Source organism: Gobio gobio (genome assembly GCF_949357685.1).
Source record: "Gobio gobio genome assembly, chromosome: 21".
In the NCBI taxonomy this organism is placed as follows: domain Eukaryota; kingdom Metazoa; phylum Chordata; class Actinopteri; order Cypriniformes; family Gobionidae; genus Gobio; species Gobio gobio.
In genome coordinates this window covers 36,800,628-36,812,947 of record NC_137117.1, presented here as the reverse complement: position 1 = coordinate 36,812,947, position 12,320 = coordinate 36,800,628, and the positions used below count along the sequence as shown (strand labels likewise).

The 12,320-nt window shown below is 40.1% G+C and overlaps 1 protein-coding gene across 1 annotated transcript in view; it reads right to left on the bottom strand.

Annotated features, from left to right (window-relative positions):
* The window catches only part of lgr6 (leucine-rich repeat containing G protein-coupled receptor 6), a 109,620-nt gene that overhangs the window by 26,813 nt on the left and 70,487 nt on the right, over window positions 1-12,320 (bottom strand). The window contains exons 3-4 of the mRNA XM_079802973.1: window positions 4,604-4,675; window positions 2,553-2,624 (exon numbers count right to left, since the gene is read on the bottom strand). Of these exons, the coding sequence (XP_079659099.1) occupies window positions 2,553-2,624; window positions 4,604-4,675 (144 nt within the window). The remainder of the gene's footprint in view (window positions 1-2,552; window positions 2,625-4,603; window positions 4,676-12,320) is intronic.

The following is a 12,320-nucleotide window of genomic DNA, read 5'->3' as shown; positions in this document are numbered from 1 at the left end:
TTGGAAATTAAACAAAGAAACTGAACTTAAGATTAAAGCTGTGAAAAATATCAGAGTTTGCTGGAATTAATTGAAAGAGCAGACGTTGGGATTCTCTCACAAATCGAAGAACTGAGTGAAACATCCCCCCATTTCTTTGCAAGGCTGTTGTTCACAAATCTTGACATCTCCACAACCAAGATGAATGTCCTTCCTATGTCAACAAGTTAAGCCTTTGATCTAATGAATGTTGCCCCCTGGATTCAGTGGATGGGGGTGTGTGTTGAACCTCAGCGATCAGCAAGTGTGATGTATGATAGCAGCAGAGCACGTGGAGTTAGCCGCAAGCATTTCCTCTGCATTTTTTCCCCATGACCTTTCACACACATTAATTTGCACTGGCCTCTCCTCACCTCCCCTCTGGCATCCTCAACCCACGAGTCATTCAGCTCAGGGCAATGCACGATGAGCATCAGTAGTAGAGGTACTTGAACCCAAAGTACAATGCTATTTGGCTTGAAGAACTCGCCATATTCTCGGACTACGTTCTCCATGCTGTGCAAACCAGCTAGGAAGCAGTGATTCAAACTAAACACCAATATCTTGCTGATGACATCTCAATCATCTGATTTGATAGGCTTAAGACTTGAAATTACATGTGTAAACATTGATTTAGTCATCTCATTCGCGTGAAATCTCATTGGTAACCCCCATGTGATAGAGAGGTGTTGTATTGCCTCTGATTTAAGGAAGGTAAGTATTATTGTTGCTAAGCTTTGACTTCACCTTTATCAGATCTTTCTTTCATAGACTAAATCCTGGAAGGATGGTCTTGACATCAAAGGATGCTCTGTGCTGAGTGTAGCAAGTATAGACTCTAGTAAAGAAACAAAGATGAGTTTCATCACCAATCCTCTATCCTGCCCCAACTCATCTTCCCTCTGTCTACATCGGGCGCCAGTGGACTTCAAACCTTATAGCCCCCCCAGTGGTTAACCGATCCCCATCTTATCATTACCCTAAATTACATGTTTGTTGAGAACTAAATGCCTTTCTACTCTTGTGGGAACTCAGGATAGAGCACCTAGCTGAATCACTGCATATTCTTTGTTATGGGGGATTGAAAGTGAGCGTAAGTTGGCTGGACGAATGCCAGAGCTCTGTCTCACTACAGGGAGGGCCTGGACACAGTCTATGCACGTCTGGAGCCTCTTCTGGAACCAGGCACGTCTTCCATGCGGAAAAAAACTCTGTTGGTGGCAAAGGAATTAAATTTGTACGCCATGACTCTAATGAAAACATCCTTGCAAAGGTAGAAGGAAATGAGCGAATGGATATTTACATGGAATTATTCATTTGGAAAAAGTGGGTGTGCGGCTCCGCTCTGGGATGCTGACTGGCATCGGGAAACTGGAATAATTGAAAGGAGTCGAGGGGTGGATGTGAGTCGAGCAGATGGACAAGGCCAGACAAAATCCCAGACAATATTTAGATTCTGACCTTTTCATGGGGAACCAGTTAGGAATAGGGGGCGTGATTCCGATTAGGAGGGAAATGTTGGACCTAAGGGAAGAGTAACTGATGGAAAATTGGGCTCTTCACAGCTCATTGAATCTCCCAGCACTCGCTCAGGAGCCAGTGTGCAGTGTCTGGCGGTTTCCTCATGGGTTCCAGATGCGCCAACAGCCCTGTTAAGGTTCCTCCTTTTCACCGTTCTGATATTAAATGTGACATAGTCACGTTTTGTCTTCCTCAAAAAGAGTGACCTCTGGAATATCATATTTGTCTCTGTTGTAAGTTAGCATTAAGCTAATAGCTCTTATAGAAAAAGTATAAACCCAGATCTGCTGAATTCATTTTCAAATTGTATTCATTTTAAATACAGAATTATACAGACCACACAGAAACTACTATGACTTTTTTTACTCTTTCTCGATTCCGTATTTGTTGTTCCTCAGCAAAGAACTGCATGGCATTGTTTGCAATTGAAAATACAAAATAGAATTAAATCTATGACCAAAATCTATGCGTCTCACTATTATACAGCCAAGGAACACCTGTTTTACCACTACCATGTGTGTCCTAAATTGCAAACTTGATCCTCCCTGGTGGGGTGTTCTTTAATGAATGGCCTAATGGTCCTAATAGGCATATAAATAACTAGGCTGCATCAATTCTATTAGAGAGAAATGCCAAGAGTTATCTCATGGCTAGATTAGATAGAGGGGTGCTAAATCATTTGTTTTGTTACTTGTGCTGTGCTTATGATGTAATATTCGATACATAATTCTTCATCATGCTTTTTGGACGAACAGCTCCACTTCCACTCAGACTTCCTTTGCTATATGACGGGGAGCATCTTCTAAGCAAAATAACATTTCACATGAGACCAATATTGGAATCAAGTGAATCTGTTTTATTCCAGCTGTTAAGCTTGAAGCTGTGGTCGCAACCAGGAGGTCTTCAATTGGCATGTGGACCTATCCAATGTTGCTTTAATATACACCATTGTTCCATGTAAATCTCTAACAGGCCAAATTTGCTTTTGATCACTTGAAGTATGTGATACTTACAGAGAGAGCAAATTGGGTAATTCCCATGGGTCTTCACTGGGCAATCTCTCTAGCTGGTTATTCTGCAACATCCTGCAAAGATACAGTAAAAGAACATTAGAAAGATAATTCATTCTGCTCTGTATAATATAACACTATCCCCCGGTTTCACAGACAAGGCTTCAATTAAGTCAATGCCATTGTTTTGTCTCAAGATGCACACCAGTAATGTTTTTTTTCTAAGGCATGTTTATGAATTTTACTTAAATGTCTTAATTGATCTAAGGCCTAATCCTGGTTTAAGCTAAGCCCTGTCTGTGGAACCGGGCCTAAATGTGATTTATAATAAATTTACAAAGGAAGACTAGTATTATCTCAGTGGCAATGGGTGGCCTTCTATTTGTATTAAGGAAATATAAAAAAATCACAACTAGTCCACCACTAGTTCCATATGTGTAATTTGCTGGGTGCTGTATTGTAAAAGTTAACGCTGAGGCCATTTTGCGAATTGAGAATGACAGTGTGGCTCCTGGGAACAAGAGTTGTCCAGCTTACTACTGATGAGGTTACCTGTCGCTGACATCAATCAGTCAAGAGATATGATTTCAGGTACTGTGTGGTGCACTTTTCAATGGACTAAATCAGAACATGGGAGGGGCAGAGAGACTGAACAAGACGAAACAGAACGAGGGGGAGAAACTGCCTGGGTGGGCCACTGAGGTCATGCTCACAGGACTCATCGAATAAAAGAACGAAAGAAACAGGAAGTGGTAGAACAATGACACTGAGCTCTTTGAACAAAGCAAATTATTCCAACGTGAGAGCATGAGGCCACAGACGTTGAGCTTTAATTACAAGGCAGACAGCTTTATCATGTCCAATCAAATGAAACTCCTGACATTTGACCACACAGCAGAGAATTGCCAGTGTTTGGAGGAATAAATACTCCTTTGTGGACAGGGTGCCCTTATCAAGGAAATCATGGTGCCACCATAGCCATTGTGAATCTAGACTTAAAATGTCCAGCAGTCTTGATATGACATTGCGAACAAGCCTCTATTATTTAGTCATTCAAATGCCACAAAGTTTGTATTCATCCCTCCGCACTTTCAGTTTTGTGTGGCATTGTCATATTTTCACCAATTGTTCTTCCTTTTCGCCAATCTTTTCTTGTAGTTGTGGTTCATATGTTTTAAAATATACATTTGAAATATTGATTGTGACTAGTTCATTGAAAGCTGAACATTAGTTAAAAAACATCAGGGGGTCAGGTGCTCGTGCCTCAGACAAGTTAGGTTGTTGAATAGGATAGTATACGAAGCACAATAGAGCACAGAAAGCAAACAGAGAAAGATTTGTAACTATTGTAATACCCAACCCAATCCCTTTATGTCTACACTGACCACAGAAATAAGATCTCTGACGATGACAGTCATTATCTTGTTTTCGAAACAGGAGAAAGGATGTTAAAATATTAAACTGAACTAATTTTCTCATGAACCTACTAAAATGTAACTCTAGTAACGGATAAAGAAAACATTTTTAATAAGGTACAATTACTGAAACGGTATTGGCACATGATGAAGACAAACCTTTTCACTTTATGGGGCAATAAAAGGATTTGATGTGACAGGGCAATTTTCTTCAGTTGTGCAATCAAAAATATCAATATCAGTGGATTGTTGATGACAATACAGGGCACATTTACTGAAGCTTCCAGGACAGCACGGAAAGGTGGATGGAATCCTGTGTGGAAATTTTGAGATGTATGTTGGCGTGAATGTGTTTCATGCCTGGCATTTGTCTTTCCTTTTCCACGCCATCAACTGGTTAAGTCAGTCAATAAAATTACAATCTGTCAATAAAACATCAACAAACACCCAGGCATAAAGAACAGCTCACTGACCATTCACCACAGAGCAAAACCTGAATCATCACCTGTCAGCGGTTCTGTTTCTAATTTTGCAGAGAATGAAAGTCTTTTTCGGAATGAATCAGCCTGAATGTTATTTTCCATAGAAGCATTAACTGAAACAAAAACGCTCTCACTCTTTCTGTCTTTCGTTACTTACAGGACTTTGAGGTTGTAGAGGCCTTGGAGCACGGGGCCAGGGATGTGTCTCAGGTGGTTGCCCGAGAGTCTCCTGTGGAAGGACAAAAGAAGTGCTCTGGTTCATTTGCAGTCCAACACATTGATGACTTTAGCAGAGAGATGAGAATCTGGTGAATTCATAAAGGCGAGTGTGCATGTGTGTGCGTTCAGGAGCTCACGGTGAAAACAAAAGTGAGAGATCTCCTTGGACACGAGAACCACAGCAGCTGGGGTTCAGATCTCTCTGGCCGCTGGTCTTTACCGCTCACATACAGAAACCTCTCTTTTGTATGGACTCCAAACACGTCAACACATTTTGAAAGGAGCCAAGATATGAATGCGCTCTAAGCTCCTTTTGCCTCCTGTGGCAACACACACGTCATAGTACGGCTGAATTTATATACAATGGCCAAAGATAAAATGGATAGAATTGCTATTGAGATGGAAAATGCACTCTACGCTCTGTTGTTAGACCTTGCTATTGTTTAAGGGCCTCACGCTACAGTCAGGGTGCAAATTATGGAAGTTTGGTGTGTATACTAAAACGAGAGATATACTCAAACAAGAAAATAATGTCGTCAGAGCTAATAATGTTACCTGATGTCAAATAGACAATCTTAACCCTTTTATGCATGAATTATGGCAACCTTTTTATTGCTTCAAGATTTGAACTTATACTCTATTTTTCAAAGAGATTTTCAGATGTCCACTTTAGTGGACAGTATGCATTCTTATTTTTAACTAAAGATATACTGTATTAAACATAATACAGTAATAACACAGTAATACTGTGTGTATTTAACAAACCAACGAATGACATTATATAAAATCATGTGAAAACTATAAAATATATACAAACATATAACACCGCTTGAATTATGGCAAGCACAATTGAGTTTGTTCCTGTTCGATCAGCAGACACAGAAGAACTTCATAAAAGTTGAATTTGATATCAGAACATGAGAACATGATTCCATCAAAGTTCTGCTGAAGGTACCCAACTCAGACTATGTAGAAAACACTTATGCTCCATCCACTCTACCAGAGTATGTTGATTTACTCTTGTTAGCTAATAATTCTAATCATGTTCAAATTTCTAACATGAGCTTTCCTGAAATCTACTCTATTGATGTTTTCAAACTGGAAAAAACTAGTGATCAGGTGTTTTCAATCTCAACTGAAATGAACAGTGTTGGGAGTAATCGGATTACTTGATGTAATGAGTAAAATAACAAATTACAAGTAACATACATTATGTAATCACACATTTTTACCTGCAAGGGTCTCCTAGGATTGAAGGAATGGATGGATATTTTGGAGCAACTTGGCATTTCTGACTGGCCATCGGCCATCTTTGTTTGAAGAAAAAAAAAATGTCCACATACAACGGCTTGCCACTTGGTGGCAGTGTAAAGGATGATGCACTAGTGTCCTATGTAGTGGTTGATGTGCAAGTAAGCCATCAAAACCCATGCATACGCAAGAATAGCTGTCCACTGTTGTGACCTCTATGCGTGAAAGTCATATTACGTATAACCAAGTCATGTTCGAATCATAATTATGTGTTCAGTGCCATAGGTGGGATATTGGTGCCAAAATCCAATTTTATTTGTGCAGGACGAATTTCACCAAATCTTCCCTTAAATCATCTATCAAAATTAAGCAGAACATCATGGCTGATACTTCTAAAATGACTCAAGACATAGGAAAGACGTTCCCAGAGAGAGTCAGAGCAAATATCAAACAGCTGTAGGCTCACCCATCCGGACTAATCAATTTGTTTATCAAACAAATCACTTAATAAGCATGGCTGTTTTTTCCTGGGTGGCAGAGTTTGAGGAAAGTCTGTCGAAGCCTCACAAGGAGTCATGACAGCCTAAACAGGACCACCCATACCTCCAAACTCCCTCAAAATCGCTCCATCCTGCCGGAGTAGCCTCAGTCTCCTCCTGTACGCCAAATGGTTCTTTTTCTGTGACAAGATGAAATTTTTGAGAATCGCGGCCAATGTTTAGCATGTAAGTCAGCTTAGCTAATGTGATGGGTGCGACAGCTCTGGCAAAGCAACAACAACATGTTGTATACAGGCACATTAAGGGCGACACAAGCCCAGAAAACAGAAAGCCAAAACTCAGAACTGGGTCCATGACCAGGTCTGACAGATCTTCACACACTCCCTTATGCACTCACACACACACACACACACACACACACACACACACACACACACACACACACACACACACACACACACACACACACACACACACACACACACACACACACACACACACACACACACACACACACACATGTTTGTTTTTGTGAAATGTGAGGACATTCCATAGGCGTAATGGTTTTTATACCGTACAAACCGTATTTTCTATCCCCTTACACTGCCCCTGCCCCTAAACCTAACCCTCACAGGAGACTGTGCAGTTCACTCTCTGTGAAAAAAACCTCATTCTGTGTGATTTATAAGCATTTTGAAAAGTGAGGACATGGGGAACGTCCTCATATTTCACCCTCTTTTTGTAATACCTATGTCATACCCATGTCATTATACACATTTGTGTCCTGATATTTCACAAAAACATGCCACACACACACACACACACACACACACACACACACACACACACACACACACACACACACACACACACACACACACACACACACACACACACACACACACACACACACACACACACACACACACACCATTGAGCCATGCCTCTGAGGTTTTTAATGGCTATCACTTCATGTTGTGCCAGACCACACTCCCATCCGTAGATTCTATTTCTGGTAAGACCGTGTGCCGCCACTCTTTCACAAACATTTGTTTTGCGTAGGGCGAGAGACAGAGGGAATGAAAGAAGGGAATGGAGGGGCTGGTGGAAGGCAAAAATAAAAGTGTCAGATTTGGAGGCTGTGAAGCTTAGCGGTTCACCCCATGTAAATAGGCCAGTGATGGTTTCACATGCGTGTCGGATGAGGTTTCAGGCACGTACCACAGCGAGCTGTTCTGCTGAAAGCTCGTGCCAGCTCTGCGGTCAACTTTTATCCCTCGTTATAATTCAGTCATGTATCTAAACACTGGAGCTCTCTGCTTTATGTATTCTCTCACATTACAGACAAACACGGCTCTAATGCTAATTTTCCTGAGTCACATGTGTCAACTTGTTTTATATACTTCTGAGAAATATCTGGAATGATTAGTGTATCATTATGAATATTAAGAATGTTTGTCAAATCTTGTTCAAAATTGAATTTGGCCGTAGGAACGTACATTACAAATCAGATAATTTAATATCTAAACTCAGATATACTTTGATGCATTTTATACACGGAAAGACAAAAGCCAGTAGAATTTCGTCGCTCAGTCGAAGTTGCTGACTTTACATTTCAGTTGACAAAATGCAACTGGCTTTTGTCTTTCTGTCTATGAAATGCATTAAAGTGTAACTGCATTTTGTCATGAAATACTGTATTCCGTGCCATGTAATTCTTCCAGTCCACTTCAACAACATTAGTTAGGTCACTGGTCCTGGAATACCCCCAAACTCTGCACATTTTGTCTCCCTAATCAAACACACCTGATGTATCTCATCAGCTCATTAGTAGAGACTTCAAGACCTGAGATGGTTGTGTCAGATTAGAGAGACATACAAAATGTGTACTGTTGGGGGGGAACTACTGAGTTAGGTTACACTTGAAACCCCACACTTTGAGCAGGGGTGTCCAAACCTGCTCCTGGAGATGGAGATTAAGGTGCTATTCTAAGGTACTAATATGCACCTTTTAAGGGTAAAAAAAAGTACAAATACCGGTATGTCCTTTTAAGGGTACTGCCCCAGTGAAAAACTGTTGTACCCCTAAAGGTTAAATTTTTACAATTTTTTTTCTGAGAGTGTTGTTGAGGTGTGTTTAATTGGGGTTGGAGCTAAACTTAGTGGCCCAACAGGAGCAGGATTGGACAAACCTGCACTAGAGATTTTGATGTGGACTTGTTAGACTCTGTTTGACATTGGACTTTGCTTCATTTGATTGGTTCGAAAGTGGTCTTTTGAACATTGTGTGCACTAGCAAAACACTAGCCGGGATGCCAGCCGAGCTTAGCCACGCCCACAACATTTGAGGTCGGGAAGTTCGGTCTGGACTTGATCCGTTGTGGAGCAACTAAGCCCAAACAGAAACTGTTCGGACCAATCAGATTGTCAGGCCGGCTTTATACGATGATGGACAGATGATCAACAGTAATGTAATCATTCACGTCACCAAAGAGCGCTTGGGTTGAATTCGTTCTAATCCTAAACAGAGAACTTGTTCGTATATGCATTCACCTTTACTATTTCTCTCAGAAATGATGATCGTGTTGGTAAGTACTCTGTGTATCCTTAAATTCTTTTTACAACACCAGCAAAGATCATTTACACTCATCTTCTTCTACTTCTTCCAGCGCGCGTGCAGTTGAGTTCTGTTGACAACTATGCGTCGCTCAACATACATCACTTACTACGTTGCTCTGATTGGTTGTAGGTCTATTCAATTGAGTGCAGAGGCATTTTCTTTCCTGGTTCGGTGGAAACGCCCCATAATCACAGCCCAATGGAGCCGTATCAGACTAGAATCTGGATAGCAAATCGCAATAAATTCGACAAATTCACTTGAAAAAAATGTCAGGTTTGATTAACACTAGAACTACCAAGGCTAACTTTGTTGAAATGAAACCAATATAGCTACCCTGACTTTTCCTGAATGTGTGTATATTTTGTTATAATATTGTAATTTTATTAAAATTACAAAACACAAAAGCGTTCTGAAAATTTCTACTCAGAATGGCCATAACGGTCAGATTGACTGTACGCATTACGGACAGCATATGCCAATAATTATTTCAATGTTGGCTAGTTTTCCCCACCAGTGAAGATGCGCTTCACTGATTTATATGCTATTGCTAAGCTAAAATGTAGCTTTACCTTTGAGATGTCAGCAAGAAAGAGATTGACTGGTGCAGAGGCTTTGGCCTTGCTTCAGAGCCTTGATGATGCTGGTGGCTGCATATGATTGTTTCTGATTCGGATAAAACTCCAGAGCGTTGTAAAGTCCAAAAGTCAAAGTGTATTGAAAAAAGATAGATCTAATAATTTCCAAAATTCAAAACATGTTTTTATCTAACAAAATATTCTTCTTCAATCCATATTTTTTTTGGCATTTAAACTTTCAAAAACAAAATTTTCGCAGTGAAAAAAACGTTGCTCCCCCGCTTGCTACACACAAAGCGAGGCACACACCTTCAGGTGCGGTCTAGTAGCTCTTACACAATTCTATATTACAATTTTTTTTTTAAATTTAAACCAAATTGTTCGATTTTATTCAAACATGACATAAATGACATTTGGGGCAGTCTAGTACGAACGGGCAGAATGACCGCTATGGCCATTCTAGTAGTTACAGAATTATGGTATTTCTATTGTTAATGTGAATTCTGGTATTGTTTGCAGACGATACAAACACAAACTCTGCTAAATACGACTGTGAACCTCTATTTCTTTTTCTGCTTGTCTCAGAATAAATTGCCTTTGGAGAAAGAAGTAGTGAAGCTGTCATCTTGTCCAACCGATAGTGCTCAAGGTGGTACTCACATTGACAATTTGGAAATAAGCCAGTCTAGTACTACACATACTACAACAATTCAACCCCAAAAGTGCAGTGTGAAACGAGACTAGTGGAAGCAGAAGGAGGAGAATAGAATCAAACTCAGGTTCAGACCAAGCAATCAAACCAAGTGTTTAAACAGCCTAAGAGACAACATGTTAAACAGAACCTCTTTGAACTCTTCCCTAATAACCCATGCCAGCCTACTAGTCTTTGCTCTCAGTCCAACATTTTCCAAACTGCCCTCAACACTCCACTCCCCTTCAAAGAATCATTGAATGGTGAGATTAAGGAAGGCGTGAATGCGAAAAATATGTTATTGGTGGCAACCATTTCAAAAGCTTGGTACATTTGGGTTTCAGCTCTAAACTGATCCTCAGACCAATTGGTGTAAAACTCAAAAACAGTTTTTCAAAACAGATTTAATGCGTTTTGTTGGATGCAAGTTGCACAAAGTGTATTTACTTGCTGTGGTGTGTGTAGTGTGAGATCGCCAGCATCTGTCCAAATCAGACCAAACAATAAAAGCCTCCATCAGATGAAGTGTGAGCTGAGCCTTTTCATACTGCAACTTTTACCACAGATGTTTGTTGAAATTAAGTGTGAGGACACATTTGGTTGTCAAAAAGCATAATCACAACCTACTAACAGCTCCATTGTTGCAGTTCCAGTCTGTTTTTAGCATCAATTGCGACCTCATAAAGTGGCAACCACATGTTTATTGGGAGTAGTTTACGAGAATCGGCTGCGTCGCAGATAGTGTGTGTAAAAAGGTGGAGGCTGGCTGAAAGCTGTGTTGACAACAAGCAGCACAAGTCAGAGGCAAAGAACTCTGGCTGGTTATTGTTAGGCCCCCTGCATGACATCTGTCTTCTGTTAGATGCCTCATTGGGGGCCAAAATACCATAAAACTTTAATCATACTTGTCTTTTTTTATTTTGGTTTGTTCACAGAGAGGTAATTTCAGTTGAGTTTCAGAGAAGAGTTGTTAGGGAAAGAACAATAAAGCCTTGATAGGACACTCTGGTGGAACTCTCTGTTCTCCTTTGCCCTCAGCCTTTGGATGTATCAGTGAGTAAATTGAATTGTGAAATGTTTTCCGCATCCACATAGGTACAAAGCTTTTCAGATTTCAGCAAAAATGGTCATTCATAAAAATGTAAATCCCATGCAGTTAGGTTACACATAAATGTGTAATTCCTACAATGCTAGCAAAACAAAACAGATTTAAAGGGTTAGTTCACCCAAAAATGAAATTAGCCCATGATTTACTCAACCTCAAGACATCCTAGGTGTATATGACCTTCTTCTTTCAGACAAATACAATCGGAGTAATATAAAAAATGTCCTGGCAAATCCAAGCTTTATAGTGGCAGTGAATGACAGCCCAAAACTTAAAGTCCAAAAAAGTGCATCCATCCATTATAAAAGTAATCCATAAAAATATCCATATTTAACAAGTTATAAAGTAAAATATTTAGCTTCCACCAGACAGCCTTCCGTATTCAACTTACGAAAAAGCATAACTGGTGCGGCGTATGACGTTGAGAGGCGTTCCACTTTCTTCGTAAGTTGAATACAGAGGTGGTCCGCCGGGAGCTAGATATTTTAATTTATAAAGTTTTAAATATGGATATTTTTCTTACACAAACCTATCGATTCACTTCAGGGGGTTTAAGCCATGTGGTTTACTTTTATAATGGATGAATGCATCTTTTTGGGCTTCAAAATTTGGCCTGTCATTCACTGCCATTATAAAGCTTGGATTAGCCAGGACTTTTTTTAATTTAAATCAAATCGTGACCGTCTGAAAGAAGAATGTCATTAACACCTAGGATGACTTGAGGGTGAGTAAATCATAGGGTAATTTTCATTTTTGGGTGAACTATCCCTTTAATGACTGTTTTCAAACAGTTTTCCAGAACACTCCCCCTGCATGCCATTGGTTGGAAGGACTAATAGCCCTACCCCAAAACACTTGCCGCTGATAAAAACAATGTTTCTATATTGGTGTCAGAATGCTTAACTTATGAATG